This window comes from Pseudoliparis swirei, chromosome 17 (genome assembly GCF_029220125.1).
Source record: "Pseudoliparis swirei isolate HS2019 ecotype Mariana Trench chromosome 17, NWPU_hadal_v1, whole genome shotgun sequence".
In the NCBI taxonomy this organism is placed as follows: Eukaryota; Metazoa; Chordata; class Actinopteri; order Perciformes; family Liparidae; genus Pseudoliparis; species Pseudoliparis swirei.
In genome coordinates this window covers 602,345-624,325 of record NC_079404.1, presented here as the reverse complement: position 1 = coordinate 624,325, position 21,981 = coordinate 602,345, and the positions used below count along the sequence as shown (strand labels likewise).

The 21,981-nt window shown below is 52.9% G+C and overlaps 4 protein-coding genes across 9 annotated transcripts in view; 3 read left to right on the top strand and 1 right to left on the bottom strand.

The window, feature by feature from the left end:
* Positions 1–6,865, top strand: part of ret (ret proto-oncogene receptor tyrosine kinase) — a 28,084-nt gene extending 21,219 nt beyond the window's left edge. Inside the window, 2 exon segments of the mRNA XM_056436184.1 lie at positions 5,376–5,448; positions 6,789–6,865. Coding sequence (XP_056292159.1) covers positions 5,376–5,448; positions 6,789–6,865 — 150 coding nt within the window.
* On the top strand, positions 5,334–11,967 carry csgalnact2 (chondroitin sulfate N-acetylgalactosaminyltransferase 2). 4 transcript variants are annotated; one of them, XM_056435027.1, is made up of 8 exons: positions 5,334–5,448; positions 6,789–7,651; positions 7,723–7,939; positions 8,002–8,103; positions 10,232–10,410; positions 10,459–10,571; positions 10,782–10,863; positions 10,931–11,967. In XM_056435027.1, exons 2-8 carry the CDS (start codon positions 6,994–6,996, stop codon positions 11,221–11,223), a joined length of 1,644 nt encoding a protein of 547 aa, XP_056291002.1. In that variant the 5' UTR covers positions 5,334–5,448; positions 6,789–6,993; the 3' UTR covers positions 11,224–11,967. The 4 variants fall into 4 exon arrangements, with proteins under 4 accessions (XP_056291002.1, XP_056291004.1, XP_056291005.1 ...); XM_056435029.1 differs by having other exon boundaries at positions 5,335–5,448; positions 10,477–10,571; XM_056435028.1 differs by lacking the exon at positions 5,334–5,448 and adding an exon at positions 5,458–6,698.
* sec23ip (SEC23 interacting protein) lies at positions 11,909–18,578 on the bottom strand. The gene is made up of 18 exons (XM_056435022.1): positions 18,440–18,578; positions 17,469–17,932; positions 17,154–17,352; positions 16,882–17,075; positions 16,708–16,797; positions 16,516–16,636; positions 16,019–16,108; positions 15,807–15,948; positions 15,113–15,321; positions 14,939–15,036; positions 14,691–14,840; positions 14,484–14,579; positions 14,245–14,409; positions 14,022–14,177; positions 13,430–13,532; positions 12,863–13,045; positions 12,632–12,794; positions 11,909–12,343 (listed from the first exon to the last, which is right to left on the bottom strand). The coding sequence occupies exons 1-18, from the start codon at positions 18,573–18,575 to the stop codon at positions 12,262–12,264; spliced, it is 2,841 nt and encodes a 946-aa protein (XP_056290997.1). The 5' UTR covers positions 18,576–18,578; the 3' UTR covers positions 11,909–12,261.
* A 65-nt stretch (positions 18,579–18,643) lies between these two features.
* mcmbp (minichromosome maintenance complex binding protein) overlaps positions 18,644–21,981 on the top strand; it is an 8,897-nt gene continuing 5,559 nt past the window's right edge. For 2 of the 3 annotated variants that reach the window (XM_056435025.1, XM_056435024.1), the window contains exon 1: positions 18,792–19,587. In XM_056435025.1, the coding sequence (XP_056291000.1) occupies positions 19,530–19,587 (58 nt within the window). In that variant the 5' untranslated portion in view covers positions 18,792–19,529. Of the gene's footprint in view, positions 18,734–18,791; positions 19,588–21,981 lie in introns of those variants that run through there. The other variant, XM_056435026.1, reaches the window with a different exon arrangement.

The window sequence follows — 21,981 nt, the reverse complement described above, 5'->3', positions numbered from 1 at the left end:
TATACACTACAAATACGTCGAATCGACGTCACATGCTGATGTTCCGATACAAAGAAATACCTCTCCATTATAATAGCTCTTACAGAAGAAAACAGTATTTCATCAAATGATGATTTTAACTCATTCAGGAACTTTCTTTGTACGGCTTAGACTTGAGAGCTTATCTGGGTTCTCAGTTTCCATTCTTTAATACAATACACACACAATGCAACGCTGCAAGATACAGCCTGGATCTGAACAAGTATATCTACCATAAATAGCTTCAGATAAAAAAACATAATAAATAAGTATTTTAGGCATCTATGTACTAACCAGACTTTTATTAGTTCTTAGTTTAACTAAGAGTCTTTCTTGCTCTTTCAGGACTTGTTGACATATACATACACACAATCATATCAGAGACACGTCTAAATGCTGATTATACATAAAGTTTCATTTCCTGAATACTCTACAAATTAAACATAATATTTGCATAACTGGTATTTAATTAAATGTCTTGAATCTAGTTTTCAACATTTAACTTGTACATTTAGAATATAATGATTTAACAGAACGCAATATGTTCATCATAGCTGATTCAGATGTGCCTTGATTGAAATATTGGCTGAGATATATTGTTATGAAAATACATACATAAACAACATAAATAATAGCATACAGACAATGTATTTAATTATGTTGATTATTTTATGTGATGTCTTAGAAACATCTCAGACATTTTGAAACATATTATTTACAACATGTCTCTGAATGTGTTTAACATCTCATGTTGATGATTTGCTTCGTATAGATTTGTTCTGACAGACAACTATTAAACATAAATAAGATGAAGACAACAATCATGTTCAGTTGAGATCATCTATGTTGATGAAATATCTCATGAATTAAGACATCTCATGTGATATTGATCAACATCTCATGAATGTGTTTAACTTTATGTTGGATTATCTTCGTATAGATTGTGTCTGAAGACATCTCGTAATATTAGTAATGAAGACATCATGTGTAATGAAAGACATCTCGTATTGATAGAACATCTCATCTAATATTGAAGACATCTGTGTGTGTGAAGACATCTCATGTGTGTGTGAGGGCATCTCATGTGATAATGAAGACATCATGTGTGTAGAAGACATCTCATGTGAAGACATCTCATATTGAAGACATCTCGTAATGTGAAGACATCTGTGTGTAAAGACATCTCATGTGTGAACATCATGTGTGTGTGAAGACATCTCGTAATGATAATGAAGACATCTCATGTGTGTGAAGACATCTCATGTATTGAACATCTCATGTGATGTGTGTTGAAGACATCTCAATAATGTGTAATGAAGACATCTCATGTTGATAATGAAGACATCTCATGCTGTGTGTGAAGACATCTCATGTGTGTGTGAAGACATCTCATGTGTGTGAAGACATCTCATGTGTGTGAAGACTTATCTCATGTGTGAAGACATCTCATGTGTGTGTGAAGACATCATGTGAGACATCCTTAATGAAGACATCTCATGTGTGTGTGATGAAGACATCTCATGTGTGTGAAGACATCTCATGTGTGAAGACATCTCATGTGTGTCATCTCATGTGTGTGAAGACATCTCATGTGTGAGACATCTCATGTGTGTGTGACCTCTCATGTGTGAAGACATCTCATGTGTGTGTGAAGACATCTCATGATGTGTGAAGACATCTCATGTGTGTGAAGACATCTCATGTGTGTGAAGTCATCTCATGTGTGTGTGAAAGACATCTCATGTGTGTGTGAGAGACATCTCATGTGTGAAGACATCTCATGTGTGTGAAGACATCTCATGTGTGTGTGAAGACATCTCATGTGTGTGAAGACATCTCATGTGTGTGTGAAGACATCTCATGTGTGTGTGAAGACATCTCATGTGTGTGAAGACATCTCATGTGTGTGAAGACATCTCATGTGTGTGCATCTCATGTGTGTGAAGACATCTCATGTGTGATGTGTGAAGACATCTCATGTGTGTGTGAGAGACATCTCAAGACATCTCATGTGTGTGTGAAGACATCTCATGTGTGTGAAGACATCTCATGTGTGAAGACATCTCATGTGTGTGAAGACATCTCATGTGTGTGTGTGAAGACATCTCATGTGTGTGAAGACATCTCATGTGTGTGAAGACATCTCATGTGTGTGAAGACATCTCATGTGTGAAGACATCTCATGTGTGTGTGAAGACATCTCATGTGTGAAGACATCTCATGTGTGTGTGAGACATCTCATGTGTGTGTGAGACATCTCATGTGTGTGAAGACATCTCATGTGTGTGTGTGAAGACATCTCATGTGTGTGTGAAGACATCTCATGTGTGTGAAGACATCTCATGTGTGAAGACATCTCATGTGTGTGTGAAGACATCTCATGTGTGTGAAGACATCTCATGTGTGTGTGAAGACATCTCATGTGTGAAGACATCTCATGTGTGTGAACATCTCGTGTGAAGACATCTCATGTGTGTGAAGACATCTCATGTGTGTGAAGACATCTCATGTGTGTGAAGACATCTCATTCTCATGTGTGAGACATCTCATGTGTGAGACATCTCATGTGTGTGTGAGACATCTCATGTGTGAGACATCTCGTGTGTGAAGACATCTCATGTGTGAAGACATCATGAGACATCTCTGAAGACATCTCATGTGTGTGTGTGAAGACATCTCATGTGTGTGAAGACATCTCATGTGTGAAGACATCTCATGTGTGTGTGAAGACATCTCATGTGTGAAGACATCTCATGTGTGTGAAGACATCTCATGTGTGTGTGAAGACATCTCATGTGTGTGAAGACATCTCATGTGTGTGAAGACATCTCATGTGTGTGAAGACATCTCATGTGTGTGTGAAGACATCTCATGTGTGTGAAGACATCTCATGTGTGTGTGAAGACATCTCATGTGTGTGAAGACATCTCATGTGTGTGAAGACATCTCATGTGTGTGAAGACATCTCATGTGTGTGAAGACATCTCATGTGTGTGTGAAGACATCTCATGTGTGTGAAGACATCTCTGTGTGAAGACATCTCATGTGTCTGAAGTCATCTCATGTGTGTGAAGTCATCTCATGTGTGTGAATATCTCATGTGTGTGAAGACATCGTGTGTGTGAAGACATCTCATGTGTGAAGACATCTCATGTGTGTGTGAAGACATCTCATGTGTCTGAAGACATCTCATGTGTGTGTGAAGACATCTCATGTGTGTGTGAAGACATCTCATGTGTGTGAAGACATCTCATGTGTGTGAAGACATCTCATGTGTGTGTGAAGACATCTCATGTGTCTGAAGACATCTCATGTGTGTGAAGACATCTCATGTGTGTGAAGATCTCATGTGTGTGTGAAGACATCTCATGTGTGAAGACATCTCATGTGTGTGAAGACATCTCATGTGTGTGAAGACATCTCATGTGTGTGAAGACATCTCATGTGTGTGTGAAGACATCTCATGTGTGTGAAGACATCTCATGTGTGTGAAGACATCTCATGTGTGTGTGAAGACATCTCATGTGTGTGAAGACATCTCATGTGTGAAGACATCTCATGTGTGTGCTCATGTGTGAAGACATCTCATGTGTGTGAAGACATCTCATGTGTGTGTGAAGACATCTCATGTGTGTGAAGACATCTCATGTGTGTGTGAAGACATCTCATGTGTGTGAAGACATCTCATGTGTGTGAAGACATCTCATGTGTGTGAAGACATCTCATGTGTGTGAAGACATCTCATGTGTGTGTGAAGACATCTCATGTGTGTGTGAAGACATCTCATGTGTGTGCATCTCATGTGTCTGAAGACATCTCATGTGTGTGAAGACATCTCATGTGTGTGAAGACATCTCATGTGTGTGAAGACATCTCATGTGTGTGAAGACATCTCATGTGTGTGAAGACATCTCATGTGTGTGAAGACATCTCATGTGTGTGTGAAGACATCTCATGTGTGTGAAGACATCTCATGTGTGTGAAGACATCATGTGAAGACATCTCATGTGTGTGTGAAGACATCTCATGTGTGTCTGAAGACATCTCATGTGTGAACATCTCATGTGTGTGTGAAGACATCTCATGTGTGTGAAGACATCTCATGTGTGTGAAGACATCTCATGTGTGTCTGAAGACATCTCATGTGTGTGTGAAGACATCTCATGTGTGTGAAGACATCTCATGTGTGTCTGAAGACATCTCATGTGTGTGAAGACATCTCATGTTGAAGACATCTCATGTGTGAAGACATCTCATGTGTGTGAAGACATCTCATGTGTGTGAAGACATCTCATGTGTGTGAAGACATCTCATGTGTGTGTGAAGACATCTCATGTGTGTGAAGACATCTCATGTGTGTGTGAAGACATCTCATGTGTGTGAAGACATCTCATGTGTGTGAAGACATCTCATGTGTGTGAAGACATCTCATGTGTGTGTGAAGACATCTCATGTGTGTGTGAAGACATCTCATGTGTGTGAAGACATCTCATGTGTGTGAAGACATCTCATGTGTGTGTGAAGACATCTCATGTGTGTGAAGACATCTCATGTGTGTGTGAAGACATCTCATGTGTCTGAAGACATCTCATGTGTGTGAAGACATCTCATGTGTGTGAAGACATCTCATGTGTGTGAAGACATCTCATGTGTGTGTGAAGACATCTCATGTGTGTCTGAAGACATCTCATGTGTGTGTGAAGACATCTCATGTGTGTCTGAAGACATCTCATGTCTTGTGTCTTCTGGAGGTTGGATCTTTAGCGGCTGCTCTACATCGTCTCCTCTTTTAATATATAATGACAGTTTTCGGTCTGTACAGAGACTCTTCTCCTGGACATTATTTAAAATAGAAATGTGACCGGCTGGCCATCGCATCTCAGTGATAATAACACAGTGAGCTGTGACCGGCTCCAGACTGTCGCTCTTAATAAAGCAAATGACTACAAGTAGAAGCTCGTGGAGCATTTCCTTCATTCTTCACACCGTAATGACAACAGAGTGATTGACCATTACGTCATCTGCCTCCAGTTAGAGCCCAATTAAGTCATAGTTAAGTTCAGAGCTGTCAGCCAGTGTAACATCACATTAAAGGCCTGAACCAAAATGCATCATACATGTTATATTTATGTTCACGCGCTATGTGTTGATAACAAAGAGGGCTATAAGATGTACATATTTAATATTCTATAATAATGACAACTTTTCTACTGATAATAAAAACGTTTTTTTATTATGAACAGGGAGCTTCAGCGTGTGGGATGACGTCACTCGTTAGCGAAGCTCCCATTGGTTGGCTGTCGACCGGAAGTAGACTTCGAGCCTCTCTTTTCTTTCGGCTCCGTGGCGTTTTCCAGCCCGTCTGCCGCCGCCGGTTCTCCACTCAACTGCCCGCCGGGAGCTCCGCGCGGCCGGCCGAGAAGCTCCGACGTGAGTAGCTGTTCGGATAATGTGACAACAGTTTGATATCACCGCGAACTGGTGTCAAAGAACCCGAAAGCGAAGCGAAGATCCGAACATCGCGAAGCTCGCTCCGCCACCGTGTCAATATCCGGTTTAGATTTTCAAAGTAAGGGTTAGGTTTTCCAGAGGGACGGAAGGTGTAGAAATGAGTCGTAATGTGGATTACGACTCATTTCCCAATTAACACGCCAAATGAATCTGATTAAGGCACGTGGAGAAGCGTCCATCACATTTAAAAGTAGCCTCAGACTTTAGTAACAGTCAATTCACTTTAATTTACGAACTCTTAATGTTAACTGCCACTATGACTGTTAAATAAGATGCAGGATGTATTTATAACAAGTATATATCAATGTCCAACCTTTACTTTAGGTTATATCACATCCTGTGTTTAATGTGTATGTTATCCGTGGCAGCTGGAAGAAGACAAAGATAATTTATAGGTCATTGTGACATAAAGCATTGCCTAATATGTCAAAGTACTCGCTGAGGTTTCATGTGACCCCTCCCCCTCTCTTGTGACCTTTAACCCCTGATCTTTGTAGTAAAGCTCTGCAGAGGGGACAATGCAGGGTTTAACTTTAGAAATGAGACGACAGCGTGACGCACAAACCAGAGTGTGTGTTCAAGTGTTTCATCTGGCTGACATTATGAAGCTCCAGTGAGGCGTGTCGGAGCGTTCCCGTCTCTCCGTGTTCTCCATGGAGCGTCTCTGTTGTCGCTCCTTCCCGCTCCTTCTCTGTGAGGATTCCATCGGACTGGGAACCCTGCAGGTTTTCATTATAGCCGCCTCGAGCCTGATTTACACTTCAGAGACCAGGTGACTATCATAAAGTAGCGTTTCTTTGTGTGCCGAGCGGTTGAGCTGCGGCTCGGCTGCGTGACCTTCAGGACTCTGTTGTGTTCACGCCTCGCTGTGGGCAACACGCTGTCAACACGCTGTCAACACGCTGCCTGTTCTTTCATCATGTGGAGCCGGTCTGGAGAGTCTCATGCTTTTATTTTGAAGGTGAGCCGTTGAAACGGAAGTGGATGTTTGGAGCTTGACGTGAGCTCCGTGTTTCTCGGTGCTGTTGTTCGGCTCGTGCTCGTGTCTGCAGGAGTTAAATGACACGTGACCTCTGAAGTTAAACCTGAAGCAACAGGAACTGGTTTGATCCGCCGCCGGCGGGTCGCCGCTTGCCTGTGACGTCACAGTGTTAGGTGGAGATTATGTGGTAATAATCCCCACTGGTTTAATCTGAGCTCAAACTATGAATCCAAAAGTCTTCACAGATGTCTTATTGTGTATTTCTGTGACTCATAAGGTGACCTCACCTGGATCCACAACAACACAGACAAGGTGGGAGACGAGCTGCACGGCACCATGACCCAGAGCCGCTGAGGGCCGGAGCCGCTGAGGGCCGGAGCCGCTGAGGGTCGGAACCGCTGAGGGCCGGAGCCGCTGTGAGGAATGAGAGCGGCGGCCCGAGGGAAGGCCCACCTGCCAGCTGTAGCTCGTATGCGCGTGTGATGCCCAGGCGGGGGGTACCGCTCCAGGGCCGGGTCCGCTGGCTCCTCCTGGGCCTCTTCCTGCTGCTGGTGCTGCTGCTGTTGGCTTACCTGCTGGAGTGCACCCCCCCGGCTGCCGACGTGGGCCCGGCGCCGCCCGGTGTGGCGGGAGAGACCTACGGGAAGGAGCACCACCAGGCGCTGCTGCAGGAGCAGGAGGAGCGCCACCTGAGCCGGGCCGCCAGCCTCAAGCGCCAGATCGCCCAGCTCAAGCAGGAGCTGCAGGAGATGGGCGAGAAGATGAAGCTCCTGCAGGAGAAGAAGGAGCTCCCCGGGGCGGGGCCGGGCCCGGCGGAGCCCAAAGACCAGGAGCCCGGAGACCTGCTGGAGTACCTGCACTCCCAGATCGACAAGGCGGAGGTGAACGGCGGCGCCCGGCTGCCCAGCGAGTACGCCCTGGTGCCCTTCGAGAGCTTCACCTCGTCCAAGGTGTACCAGCTGGAGACGGGCCTGACCCGGCACCCGGAGGAGAAGCCGGTCCGCAAAGACCGGCGGGACGAGCTGGTGGAGGTCATGGAGGCGGCGCTGGACATCATCAACAACCCCGACGAGGAGGACGGCGTGGAGGAGGACGCGCCCATGCAGAGGCGGACCTACGCCGAGGGCCACTTCACCGAAGGTGAGGGCTCCGCCTCCCGCGGCCCGGCGGGTTGCCGCGGCGACGGGGTTCTCACGGCTCTCGTGTCTCAGGCCTGTACCGGACGGAGCGCGACAAGGGGACCCTCTACGAGCTCTTCTTCGCCAAGCAGGACTCCAGCAGCTTCCGCCACGTCACCCTCTTCCGGCCCTTCGGCCCCCTGATGAAGGTCCGCAGCGCGGCGGTGGAAACGGCCGCCATGGTCATCCACGTCATCGTGCCGCTGGCGGGCCGCGTGGACACGTTCTCACAGTTCTTGCACAACTTCAGGTGAGCCGCGCGCTGCCGCCCAGGACGGAGACGGGTTGGTAACCATGCGCCGCGTGTTTCAGGGAGGTGTGCGTCCAGCAGGACCGCCGGGTCCACCTCACCGTGGTCTACTTCGGGCCGGACGGTCTGCGGGAGGTGAAGTCGTCTTTGGAGAAGATGTCGAGGTTCGTCCTCTTCGCCCAGAGAGCGTTGGCGCCGGCGGTGACGGCGTGGTGACTGCGTGGTGATGGCGTGGTGACGGCGTGACTGCGTGGTGACTGCGTGGTGACGGCGTGGTGACTGCGTGGTGATGGCGTGGTGACGGCGTGACAGCGTGGTGATGGCGTGGTGACGGCGTGGTGACGGCGTGTTGACGGCGTGGTGACGGCGTGTTGACGGCGTGGTGACGGCGTGGTGACGGCGTGGTGACGGCGTGTTGACGGCGTGGTGACGGCGTGTTGACGGCGTGGTGACTGCGTGGTGACGGCGTGGTGACGGCGTGTTGACGGCGTGGTGACGGCGTGGTGACTGCGTGGTGACGGCGTGGTGACGGCGTGTTGACGGCGTGGTGACGGCGTGGTGACGGCGTGGTGACTGAGTGGTGACGGCGTGGTGACTGAGTGGTGACTGAGTGGTGACTGAGTGGTGACTGAGTGGTGACTGAGTGGTGACTGAGTGGTGACTGAGTGGTGACTGAGTGGTGACTGAGTGGTGACGGCGTGGTGACGGCGTGTTGACGGCGTGGTGACGGCGTGTTGACTGCGTGGTGACGGCGTGGTGACGGCGTGGTGACGGCGTGGTGACGGCGTGGTGACGGCGTGGTGACGGCGTGGTGACTGAGTGGTGACTGAGTGGTGACTGAGTGGTGACTGAGTGGTGACTGAGTGGTGACTGAGTGGTGACTGAGTGGTGACTGAGTGGTGACTGAGTGGTGACTGAGTGGTGACGGCGTGGTGACGGCGTGGTGACTGCGTGGTGACGGCGTGGTGACGGCGTGGTGACGGCGTGGTGACGGCGTGGTGACTGCGTGGTGACGGCGTGGTGACGGCGTGGTGACTGCGTGGTGACTGCGTGGTGACTGCGTGGTGACTGCGTGGTGACGGCGTGGTGACTGCGTGGTGACGGCGTGGTGACGGCGTGGTGACTGCGTGGTGACTGCGTGGTGACTGCGTGGTGACGGCGTGGTGACTGCGTGGTGACTGCGTGGTGACTGCGTGGTGACTGCGTGGTGACGGCGTGGTGACGGCGTGGTGACGGCGTGGTGACGGCGTGGTGACGGCGTGGTGACTGAGTGGTGACTGAGTGGTGACTGAGTGGTGACTGCGTGGTGACTGCGTGGTGACTGCGTGGTGACTGCGTGGTGACGGCGTGGTGACGGAGTGGTGACGTGGTGGCGGGCGTGGTGACGGCGTGGTGACTGCGTGGTGACTGCGTGGTGACTGCGTGGTGACGGCGTGGTGACTGCGTGGTGACTGCGTGGTGACGGCGTGGTGACGGCGTGGTGACTGCGTGGTGACGGCGTGGTGACTGAGTGGTGACTGAGTGGTGACTGAGTGGTGACTGAGTGGTGACTGAGTGGTGACGGCGTGGTGACGGCGTGGTGACTGCGTGGTGACTGCGTGGTGACGGCGTGGTGACGGCGTGGTGACGGCGTGGTGACTGCGTGGTGACGGCGTGGTGACGGCGTGGTGACTGCGTGGTGACTGCGTGGCGACTGCGTGGTGACTGCGTGGTGACTGCGTGGTGACTGCGTGGTGACGGCGTGGTGACGGCGTGGTGACTGCGTGGTGACTGCGTGGTGACTGCGTGGTGACTGCGTGGTGACGGCGTGGTGACGGCGTGGTGACTGCGTGGTGACTGCGTGGTGACGGCGTGGTGACGGCGTGGTGACGGCGTGGTGACGGCGTGGTGACTGAGTGGTGACTGAGTGGTGACTGAGTGGTGACGGCGTGGTGACTGCGTGGTGACGGCGTGGTGACGGCGTGGTGACTGCGTGGTGACGGCGTGGTGACTGAGTGGTGACTGAGTGGTGACTGAGTGGTGACTGCGTGGTGACTGCGTGGTGACTGCGTGGTGACTGAGTGGTGACTGAGTGGTGACTGAGTGGTGACGGCGTGGTGACTGAGTGGTGACGGCGTGGTCACGGCGTGGTGACTGAGTGGTGACTGAGTGGTGACTGCGTGGTGACGGCGTGGTCACGGCGTGGTGACTGAGTGGTGACTGAGTGGTGACTGCGTGGTGACTGAGTGGTGACTGAGTGGTGACTGAGTGGTGACGGCGTGGTCACGGCGTGGTGACGGCTGTTGTTTTCAGGGAGGAGAGCTTCTCCAACTACACGCTGGTCCCCGTGGACGAGGAGTTCTCCCGGGGGCGGGGCCTGGACATCGGCGCCCACGCCTGGAAGCAAGGCGACGTCTTGATGTTCTTCTGCGACGTGGACATTCACTTCACGCCCGACTTCCTGAACACGTGCCGCCTGCACGCCGCCCCCGGTAGGCTCCCGGTGCATCGCGCTTCATGTTCCTAACCCTAACCCTCAGCTGCTCACCTGTGTGCAGGTAAGAAGGTGTTCTACCCGGTGGTGTTCAGCCTCTACAACCCGGCCATCGTCTACGGGAACATGGAGCTGGCTCCGCCCACTGAACTCCAGCTGGTGAGCGCGTCGTTGACTCCTTCTTCCCCGCGTTTTAAAAAATGTGCAAATGTTGATGATCTGAGGTTTAAGTTTCCACATCACACTCGGTGTAACTAACTGGTTATGTCATAAAATGATCTCGTATGTTGACGTGTGAACTCCATCAGTGTTTATGTTAAATGTCACATGTGGCGTTTTGTCCTTTGTTGTTTTATTTATTCCTAATAGATCCACAAGAAGGACGCCGGCTTCTGGAGAGACTTCGGCTTCGGCATGACGTGCCAGTATCGCTCCGATTTCCTGAATATTGGTAAGAGACCCGCCGCCGCCGCCGTGACGCCGCCGAGCGACCGACAGAGTGACTCTTCTCCCCGCAGGTGGGTTTGACCTGGAGGTCAAAGGCTGGGGCGTGGAGGACGTGCACCTGTACAGGAAGTACCTGCGCAGCGAGCTGATCGTGACGCGCGCGCCGGTGTGCGGCCTCTTCCACCTGTGGCACGAGAAGCGCTGCGCCGACGAGCTGACGCCGGAGCAGTACCGCATGTGCATCCAGTCCAAGGCCATGAACGAGGCCTCGCACTCGCACCTGGGCATGCTCGTGTTCCGGGACGAGATCGAGGCGCACCTCCGCAAGCAGGCCTTCAAGACGCAGACCAAGAGCGAGGGCTGAGGAGCCCCGCCCCCACAGCTGGAGACCACATGAATGTATGGACGCCGCTCCACGCCCACGCAACTGATATTCAACTCGCTGGATGAGAACGAATATTCTCCATCCCGTGGAGTCAGGTGACACACACACCTGGAGCCAGCTCCTTCACCCCCTCAATAAGAGCAAACACAACCAGCTGTTGGTGTGAAGAGCCAGAACTAAAGTGTCATAAGTCCAACGATAGAACTACTTATTTACTGTTGACAAGAGGAACAAGTTGCACTTTCCAGGAGGAGCAGAACTCCGACAGTCGAGTGGAGCGTCTCTCTGCAGTATGAAGTCGTGATTATATTTATAGCTGGCACCGTGGTGACACAGAAAAGGGAACTTTGTTTCCTGAGTCACTCTCTTCCTTTGAGGACGGTTTATTACCAGAAGCATGATGTAATCATTTAATAAAGAGGTTAGCTTATAGCATGCGGCGCTATTAACATGAACAAGCAGTCCTTCCTGCCGTGACAGGTCCTCGTGTAAATACCGTCTCTAAAGCTGCGCTCGGTCCCTCATGAGGCGAGTCGTGCTTCATTCCCGGCTCAGTTATCCGCGCTTCTCTTCCTGTATTCCAATTCTTGTTTTTGCTAATACTTTACAGCACATTTGTAGACGTGCGTTTGTCCTGCAGGAGAAATGTTCCACGACGGAGGAGAACGTGAGGAAATAGTTTATTTAGACATTTTGGCCATTAAATAAAACTTCCTGCATTAACTGCTGAGTCATGGTCATTCCTGCTGTTGATCCATAACCAGTGCTATAATTTATACTATAAAACATATCAAACACACTGGTGTGCTTGAAGTACTGTTCTTAATTCAAGACAAATGGCATAACACTTGTATTATTCATCTGTTTACAATAAACGACATGGATAGAAAAGAGAGAAATTAAAATCCCGGTAAACATGAAATGGACCAAAAGGGGAAGTTTGGGCCGCCTCCTCTTCATCGGCGTCCTTCATGGTGTTAATGGGCCGCCTCCTCTTCATCGGCGTCCTTCATGGCGTTAATGGGCCATCTGCTCGGGGTGGATCCCCATGTTCTTGTAGATCTCTTTGAGGATCAGCAGAGCCGTGTCTTCAGACTGCCTAAAACATGCAAACAGAGGAGCATGAACGCCTTGGTCGCCGTGGAAACGCGGATCAGAAGCAGCTGGATCCAGTTTCACTATTCAAACCCGTTAAAGATCAAAAGGCTCAAATAAGAAAACCGCCGCATCAATGTTGAGCATTAAATCAACTTTTTTGTAATTATTATGCAGCTGCAGCAGATTTAGAGCAACAAGAAACGATTTTACAAATCAGGATTTACTGTAAAATATCAAACAATAAATAAAGAGTAAATGTCCATCTTCGTGGCGTCACGGCGTCCCCTACCAGTAGCAGAGGTGGCTCTGCAGGGCGAACAGGTACTCGTTGAAGCTCTCGATGGGCTTCTCCTGGAGGACGTAGTCGATGCGGTTCCCTCCGTTCAGCATCCCCACCTTCACCTCGGGCTCCTCCTCTCTCGGCGGCTCGGGGCTCTCCGTGATCTTGTGATCTGAGAGAGAAGCCAGAGTCACGCATTCCTCACGAGAACAACAGCAGCTGGATTGAAGAGGAACTCACCCTCCTGCGCTTGCTTCTCCTGTTCTGCGATCTGATTGGCCACCATGGCCAGCTCGGCCTGCAGCTGGGCGGACGAGGTGTGAGCGCGGGCGAAGTCGTTGAGCGTCTGCCAGGCGCTGCGGAGGGAGCTGATGAAGCCGTGCTTCAGGTCAGAGCCCATCCTGGTGAGGGACTCCTTCAGCTCTGGGGGGGGGAGAGAGAGACAGAGGGGGGGAGAGAGAGAGGGGGGGAGAGAGACAGACAGAGAGAAGAGAGAGAGAGAGACAGACAGAGAGAAGAGAGACAGAGACGAGAGAGAGAGAGACAGAGAGAGAGACAGAGAGAGAGAGATGACTAAATGCATCTGCAGGAGAAGCTGGGTTTTCTCTTAGTTTCTTGAGACCCGTTTCTGGCATTGCAACAGACCCACAGACAGAGTCCCTGTTTCCTTGACCGAGGTGTCCGCCTCATCATGTCATTTAAAACCCCCCCAAAAAAGAGAAGCTTCCAGAACCCCAAACAGCAGCTCCGTGTCATGTGATCAACTCTTTAAAGTAACAACGGTGACGATGACGAGCGGCGGTGTACCGAGATGAAGCCTCTTCCTCCCTTTGTGGTGAGGCACCAACACGGGCTTGAAGTCCATGTCGGGTACGATCATGGGCTCGATCCGGTACGCCACGGGGTCCAGCTGAGGAACAGAGGCACCGGAGAACAACGCATGAAGAACGCCTCGGCACGGGGAGACAGCGCGTAGAAACCAGAGACACGTGAGTGAGTGTGTGTCTGTGTGAGTGTCTGTGAGTGTGTGTGTGAGTGTGAGTGAGTGTGTGTGACTGTGTGTGTGAGTGTGTGTGAGTGAGTGTGAGTGTGTGTGAGTGAGTGTGAGTGTCTGTGTGTGAGTGTGAGAGTGTGTGTGTGAGAGTGTCTGTGAGTGTGAGTGTGTGTGTCTGAGAGTGTGTGTGAGAGTGTGAGTGTGTGTGTGAGAGTGTGTGTGTGAGAGTGAGTGTGTGTGAGTGAGTGAGTGTGAGTGTGAGTGTGTGTGTGTGTGAGTGTGAGTGTGTGTGAGAGTGTGTGTGTGTGTGTGTGTGAGAGTGTGTGTGTGTGAGTGTGTGTGTGTGAGAGTGTGTGTGAGTGTGTGTGTGTGAGAGTGTGTGTGTGTGTGTGAGTGTGTGTGTACCGGGTGGTAGATATTGAAGAACCCTTTGCACGTGGGCAGCTGGTACGTCTCCTCGATGCGCTCCAGGCCTCTGACGGTCAGGAACATGCCGATGGGCGACCCCAGGGCGAAGAAGTTCACGGGCTCGAAGTCCAGCGCGCGGTAGACCACCGACACCTGCGGAGCAGAGCGCCGTCACAAGGAGCGGAGCGCCGGCCGCGTGGCGAGGCCTCGGCTCGGGTACCTGCCCCGTGCCCACTTCGAAGTGGTTGTAGTCCACGTGGACGGCGTTGCCCGCAGGGAGGGTCTTCACGGAGAGGGGGGGAGGGGCGTCGCCCGCCAGCGCCAGCGCCCGACTCGCCTCTCTGGCCGCCGCCGCCTTCAGCTCGCGGGCCGCTTGGCAGGCGGCCTGTGGAAAGACGAGAGCGTTAATCCCGCCTCCGGTTCCCCGGCCCCACAGCGCCCCTCGGAGGCCACGCCCACCTGCTTGTTCACGCGCTCCTTCACGAACTTGGAGACCTTCTTCCTGGGACCCAGAGGGAGGCCCATCTCCTTCAGGTCCTCCATGGTGCACATGAGCTGAGAGACGGAGACACATCAGCCACGTGGTCGCCGCATCACGTTGTTGTTCTGCGACTTCGGGACGCTTTGGACTGGAAGACGCGCTAAAGAGGCTTTTTGTATTCTTACAAACGATTCCACGTCGATCTTCTCCTCTTCGAAGGTTCCCTTGTACTCGGCCAGGCCGAGGTGTTCCAGCATGGCGGACAGATCCTCAAACTCCTCCCCCTCTTCTCTGGGCTCCTCCTCCACAGCCAGAGGGGCGGCGGCATCGTTCACCTGGCGAGAGGCAGACGTTCAACAACCGCTCTGAAATGATCCCTTCTGCTTTAAAGGACGGCGTGTTGCCGTTCACGCTCCGTTAACGGGGGTCGGACCTGTTTGGCGTCTCCGTTGGAAGTGGGTGCGGTCGGCCCGCCCCCCGCAGGAGAGCCGGGCTTCTGATTGGACAACAGGTCGAAGAGGATCAAGGAACCTGCGAAGGGGGAAGGAGACGATGGAGGTGAACCGATGAGAGGAAGCCCGCGCGGAGGAGGCCGGGCGGCCCGTACCCAGGCTGTGTCCGGACACCGACGCGGCGCCTCTGTAGTCGGGGTTCCTCTGCAGGAACAGGGCGTACAGGCGGTTGATCTCCTGGGCCACCGTGTCCATGATGGTCTGGCAGTAGGTGGGACTGTTGTAGAAGAGCACGTCCAGCAGAGTCTCGTTGGTGAAGTGCCGCAGCCGCCCGGTGCTGGGCAGCGTGATCTTCTTGATCCTCCTGCAAAGAGACGACGGGGGGAGGAGTCTGGGGATGTTCTTCTTATCGGAATCAAACCCGACAGATCGACACCAAGAAGCATCGGCCTCCGTCTTCCTCCGTGACCCAGAGCCACAGTCTGAGAGTCAAACCACGGAGCCACAGAGGATACGCAGCATGGATTTAATTATTATAGAATAGATGTATATAAGTATTCATACGCCGCTGGAAATAGTCCCAGGAAAAACGAAAAGAGATGTTTCTAGGAAACTACTGCACCCCTATTATAAGCTGAAATAAAATATTTGTGACCTATTTTTTAAGATGTTGAATGAATGCATAAAGACGGGAAGTCAGAAAGAAGTGAGAGAGAGAGAGGGAGGAATGAGAGAAGAGAGACAGAGAGAGAAGAGAGTGAGAGCGACAGAGAGACGTCGTGGGCTGGTCTTCATTGGCCGTGGGTAACAGACACAGAACCGTCTGACGCCGTTAGGCCCCTCCCTCACCGGTCCACCCCCGTGGCGTCGCCGTGCAGCGCCGTGTGCCACTGCACGGGGAGGAACTCCACCCGGCTGATGGCGTGCTCGTCCAGCGGCTTCCCGAAGTGGCTGTGCAGCAGCTTCAGCGACACGCTGCGGAAGTCGTCCACTGAAACGGAGTCACAGGCTTCAGAAGCAGGACACCGCAGGGGGCCGGGGGGGCCGGGGGCGGGACTCACCGCACTCCACCATGCTGCGGAACCGCAGGTCGCACACGGGGCCGATGCCGTGCACCATGAACACCAGGTGGTCCGCCTTCGCCAGCTCACCTGGAAGGAGACGGGCGTTAGAATCCGTGATCGTGTCTGAAGCGCCTCCAGCAGGGGGCAGCGCTCCTCGTTCCTCACTTCCTGTCAACACACAGAGACAACCACGGGAACGCCGCGCTGCCGAGGCGCCGGAGCAACTCAGAGGATCCATACGCCGCTGGAAATAGACCCAGGAAAAACTAAAATAGACGTTTCTAGGAAACTACTGCGCCGCTATTATAAGCTGGAATAAAATATTTATGACCCGTTTTTGAAGATGTTGCATGAAGACGGGTCAGAAAGAAGTGAGAGAGAAGAGAGAGACATCTCTGTCAGTTCGGCGTCGGATCACCGAGTCGTCGTCGTCTCAGTGCCTGCTGCGTTTATGTCGTTTCTCCCCATAAGTTCCTTCTCAATGAATTCACTACCGTCTGGTACTTGGTCGTGGTCGTCGTCGATCCCCCGCTTCACCACACGGGGGCGCGTCTGCCCGTCCTGCGTCGTGCCCCACTCGTCCGGCATGGAGGACGGCTGAAACTGCACGATGACCTGCGGGAGGCGAGCGGAGCTCCGTGAGTCGGCCGACGGGACGGATCGTTACCGTGACGACGAGGGGTCACCTTGGGGTTGTGCATGACTATCGTCTCTCCCGACGCGAACTCCAGTCTGCGGTGCCACTGATTGGTCGACACGGCTTTCTTATACTCCGCCTGCGGTCACAGAGCGTTGCAGCGCGAGGTGATTTAACCACATTGGCGTTCGCGGAGCAGCGGCGAGCGCCGAGCGAGACCGACCTCCAGCTTGTCGCTGAACTCCTCCGAGTACGGGACGAAGCGGCTGTCCGCGTCTCCTTTGTAGAACCAGCTGCAGCGCCGCACCTCCGTTGGCTCCTCCCCCCAGAACACCGCGCTGCGCGTGCGCTCGTACAGCTGCACGTCGTAGCGGCCGCCGTCCGTACGGATGATCACGTTCTCTGGGTCCGGTTGAACTGGGAGACGGAAACAAATAAAAACAAGTTGAACCGCCTCGCCGCTCCAGCTCCGCCTCCTCGTCACAGATTACACACCCGAGTTGTACGTCTCCTCCAGCTGCAGCGAGTCGATGAAGCTGAAGGGAAGCCAGACGCTCTTCGCCTCCACCTGCTTGCAGTAGAACCAGTGCGGCTGCACGGCCTCGTACACGTTGTAGTTGTGTTGCATCATCGGACCGGCGGGGACCATCGCTCCGGCTGAAGGCGGCGGCGCCGGGAACTGTGAGGGAGGAGCCTGAAGACAGAAGGGATCACACGAGGCATGGAGCCGGCTCTCCGATATGAGGGGTTTCAATAACCCGTCATCAAGAAGCGGACAAATTACTCCGACGGTCACCGGATGATATCTACCGTTGAGAACGCCGGCGGCGGGAATGTCTGTGGCGGCGAGCCGAGGGCGTCCGGATGCCGCTGAGGCGTGTGCGTCGGTGGCAGGACCTCCGCAGCTGGACGACACGGTCTGGCTTTGCTGCCGAGCGGCGTGTGCCGGTACGGGTTGTGACTCTGCGGAGGCGGCGGGGTCATCGTGGCCACGGGAGGCGTGTGGCGCCCCACGGGGCTCTGGTCGACGGCGCCGCCAAACGCTGCCGGTCCAGGACTCATTTGGGGGGGCGGCGCCGTCGTCACGCCGTGGGGAACAGACGGCGGGCCCGTGGAGGTCGTGGCTGCAGACGGGGCCGGCGGCCGGCCGATGGCGGCGAACGGGTCGCCGCTGGTCACGGGGCTGGAGAAGTAGTTGAAGGTCGAGGGGGCCGGCCCGCCTCCAGGGGTCTGGCCTAGGAAGCTGTCTTCTTCTCCCACCTCGGTGGGATCCACTGAAAGCAAAGCAGCGGTTTGAACTGTGGCCTCATGGAGTTGTGACACACGAATCAACCGATGCACTTGAACACAACACAGGAAGTGGGCAAATCCATGGGGACCTTCAGATAAACTCCAAAGACATTTACAGTCTCATAAAAAGCATATTACAGATTTAAATGATGAGTCATCAGCGCAACATGTGTGATCGATCAGTCATCGTGACACCAACACGTTGAGCGGAAACAACGAAGACGACATCCGGCTAACGTGGCAGTGTGTTGTTAAAGCGGCTAGCTGGAACACGGAACCTGTCTTCTCTAAAGCGGCCGCTAGTTCGCCGGGTCGGTCCGACCGGAACCCGGCGCGGTCCACTGGGCTCTGGCACTGCGGGCTCGTCGCTTCTTCCCGTTTCTCTCACGCACACACTGAGTGACAGCAGCCCGGGACCCGGTTAGCTCGTTAGTTAGCTTAGCATGCTAACGGCACCGCTAACGTTTGCTCCGGACCGGACCTCGGCTCACCTCCTGACAGCCCCGCCGGCCCGGCGGCCCGGCTCACCGGCATGAAGGGCAGGTTGAAGTTGAACTCCGGAGCGCCGCTGAACAGCAGATTGGCGCTGGTGCTGGGGACATTATTATTACTTTTTCTATCTGCCATTTTCCGCCCAGAATTAACCGTCGCACTGACGTCGCTGCCCGGCGGCCGCGCGGACTCTCGTCCCCTCGCGCAGACACGCGTCTCTAACGCAGCGCGCGCACGTCGCCGCAACACCGGACCGTGAACGCAGCTTCTATCGATCTGCTAAAGCCACGCAGGTAGAGACCGGAGTTCGTTGGTGGTAGTAGAAACAAACACCGCCGCCTACAGGTCAGATGGCGTAACTACATCGATTGCTGTGATTTTGTGTCCTTTTAATGGCCTAAAATAATCAGCTATTTTTAATTTAATATTAATAATATGATGATAAAAGAGTACACATAACACACGACTGATCTCCTCACTCACACCACCAGTCTAAACGCAAACACCCGGCCCGTTGACGGTGAGCTGTCGGTTTGACAGCTCGGCGCTCCTTCTTCTTCGTGAGTTCTTTTGGCGGTCGGTGAACAACGAATTGGTGCATTACCGCCACCATCTGGTGTGGATCAGGATGTAAAGGACTTTATTATTATATATATTATTATTTAAAAAGTACAAAGAGTACAAAATTATAATAATAATAATATAACAAAATATAGAAACATATATATATATAAACAGTATATATATTTAAACAATAAAAATAAAAAGGACTATTATTAATTAATCTAACATAGTGAAATAGTACTTGATAACACTTATTTCTTCTTGAGGTATTTTGCTAAATATCTGCCACCTCAAAACGTATATTGTTATCTTCGTTTCCTTGCCGAGGTGACCGGTGTCCTCTCGTTCACGTTAGCTCCGCGCTCCGGTTCGTCCCCGTGTTCAAAACAAACGAACTCCGCTCTCAGACTGGTGACGCGAATTTCCCGCCCTCACTTCTGCCATCCTGTCTGTATGAAAGTGATCAAACTAGTGTTTTCACGGATATATCTCTTTTAATTTTCTTACGCTTTATACTCTTGAGCGATGCCTTCCACAGACGACTGGATCCACAACCCTCTGGGGGTCGTTGAGGGGATGTTTGGTGAGTTCACAGAACTAACGTGAAGCTAGCGCGTTAGCCGCGTGGCTACGTGCCATGCTAGCTGCCGTGCTGCTCGCGCAGCCTCGAGGGAACACGCGTTACCGGTTAACGTGCCGCGGGTTGGACCTCGGCCCGGTGCCGCGGGTCACCGGGTCCAGAGATGAAGGTGCTGCGTGTGCAGGTGGTCCTGAACGCCTCTTGTTCACACATGGAAAAGCCACGGCGTGATGCGTTCACGGGTCGTTTTAAAGCTTCTGAAAGTCGTTTAACTTCCTGAACGCAGCGAAGTGGTTTGAGTGGTTTTTGCTCTAAACACAGCAAGTTGTGATATAACTTATCAAGATATGAATGATGTTCACTTATCCACCAACTTTCAAACTTATTTTAATTATATTTATACCATAACCAATGTTTAATTTGGTTAAAAGAAACTCAAGGCACTTATAAACATGGTAAATAAAAACAATAGAAGCAACAACAATATAAACAAAATAAAAACATAATGAGCTAACACTAAAAGCTTTAGAACAAATTTTATGAGTTTTAAGTGCTTTTTGAAAGACGAGTGAAGCAGAATGTCTGAGGTGATGGGGAGAGAGTCCCCGGAGAAGGCCCTGTCCCCCCGGAGGAGGCCCTGTCCCCCCGGAGGAGGCCCTGTCCCCCCAGAGAGAGGGTTCGGGGTCGTGGCGGTCTTCGTGGGGTTCGGGGTCTTGAAGGTCTTCGTGGGGTTCGGGGTCTTGAAGGTCTTCGTGGGGATCGGGGTCTTGAAGGTCTTCGTGGGGTTCGGGGTCTTGAAGGTCTTCGGGGGGTTCGGGGTCTTGAAGGTCTTCGGGGGGTTTGGGGTCTTGAAGGTCTTCGGGGGGATCGGGGTCTTGAAGGTCTTCGTGGGGTTCTGGGTCTTGAAGGTCTTCGTGGGGATCGGGGTCTTGAAGGTCTTCGTGGGGTTGGGGGTCTTGAAGGTCTTCGTGGGGATCGGGGTCTTGAAGGTCTTCGTGGGGTTCGGGGTCTTGAAGGTCTTCGTGGGGATCGGGGTCTTGAAGGTCTTCGTGGGGATCGGGGTCTTGAATGTCTTCGGGGGGATCGGGGTCTTGAAGGTCTTCGGGGGGTTTGGGGTCTTGAAGGTCTTCGGGGGGTTCGGGGTCTTGAAGGTCTTCGTGGGGATCGGGGTCTTGAAGGTCTTCGGGGGGTTCGGGGTCTTGAAGGTCTTCGTGGGGATCGGGGTCTTGAAGGTCTTCGTGGGGATCGGGGTCTTCGTGGGGATCGGGGTCTTGAAGGTCTTCGTGGGGATCGGGGTCTTCGTGGGGATCGGGGTCTTGAAGGTCTTCGTGGGGATCTGGGTCTTGAAGGTCTTCGTGGGGATCGGGGTCTTGAAGGTCTTCGGGGGGATCGGGGTCTTGAAGGTCTTCGGGGGGTTTGGGGTCTTGAAGGTCTTCGGGGGGTTCGGGGTCTTGAAGGTCTTCGTGGGGATCGGGGTCTTGAAGGTCTTCGTGGGGATCGGGGTCTTGAAGGTCTTCGGGGGGTTCGGGGTCTTGAAGGTCTTCGTGGGGATCGGGGTCTTGAAGGTCTTCGGGGTTCGGGGTCTTGAAGGTCTTCGTGGGGTTCGGGGTCTTGAAGGTCTTCGTGGGGATCGGGGTCTTGAAGGTCTTCGGGGGGTTCGGGGTCGTGGTGGGGTTCGGGGTCTTGAAGGTCTTCGTGGGGTTCGGGGTCTTGAAGGTCTTCGTGGGGATCGGGATCTTGAAGGTCTTCGTGGGGATCGGGGTCTTCGTGGGGATCGGGGTCTTGAAGGTCTTCGTGGGGATCGAGGTCTTGAAGGTCTTCGTGGGGATCGGGGTCTTCGTGGGGATCGGGGTCTTGAAGGTCTTCGTGGGGATCGGGGTCTTGAAGGTCTTCGTGGGGATCGGGGTCTTGAAGGTCTTCGTGGGGATCGGGGTCTTGAAGGTCTTCGGGGGGTTCGGGGTCTTGAAGGTCTTCGGGGGGTTCGGGGTCTTGAAGGTCTTCGTGGGGATCGGGGTCTTGAAGGTCTTCGTGGGGTTCGGGGTCTTGAAGGTCTTCGGGGGGATCGGGGTCTTGAAGGTCTTCGTGGGGATCGGGGTCTTGAAGGTCTTCGTGGGGATCGGGGTCTTGAAGGTCTTGGGGTTCGGGTCTTGAAGGTCTTCGGGGGGTTCGGGGTCTTGAAGGTCTTAGGGGGTTCGGGGTCTTGAAGGTCTTCGGGGGGTTCGGGGTCTTGAAGGTCTTCGTGGGGATCGGGGTCTTGAAGGTCTTCGGGGGGTTCGGGGTCTTGAAGGTCTTGGGGTTGGTCTTGAAGGTCTTAGGGGGTTCGGGGTCTTGAAGGTCTTCGTGGGGATCGGGGTCTTGAAGGTCTTCGGGGGGTTCGGGGTCTTGAAGGTCTTTGGG

Coding starts and splice junctions, on each gene's coding strand:
- csgalnact2 (XM_056435027.1), top strand. CDS start 6,994: ATGCCCAGGCGGGGGGTACCGCTCCAGGGCCGGGTCCGCTGGCTCCTC. Junction 7,940..8,001: donor CAGTTCTTGCACAACTTCAG/GTGAGCCGCGCG, acceptor CGCGTGTTTCAG/GGAGGTGTGCGTCCAGCAGG. Junction 10,411..10,458: donor CCGCCTGCACGCCGCCCCCG/GTAGGCTCCCGG, acceptor CCTAACCCTCAG/CTGCTCACCTGTGTGCAGGT.
- sec23ip (XM_056435022.1), bottom strand. CDS start 18,575: ATGGCAGATAGAAAAAGTAATAATAATGTCCCCAGCACCAGCGCCAAT. Junction 17,933..18,439: donor GCCGGCGGGGCTGTCAGGAG/GTGAGCCGAGGT, acceptor CTTTGCTTTCAG/TGGATCCCACCGAGGTGGGA. Junction 12,344..12,631: donor CAGAGCCACCTCTGCTACTG/GTAGGGGACGCC, acceptor TGCATGTTTTAG/GCAGTCTGAAGACACGGCTC.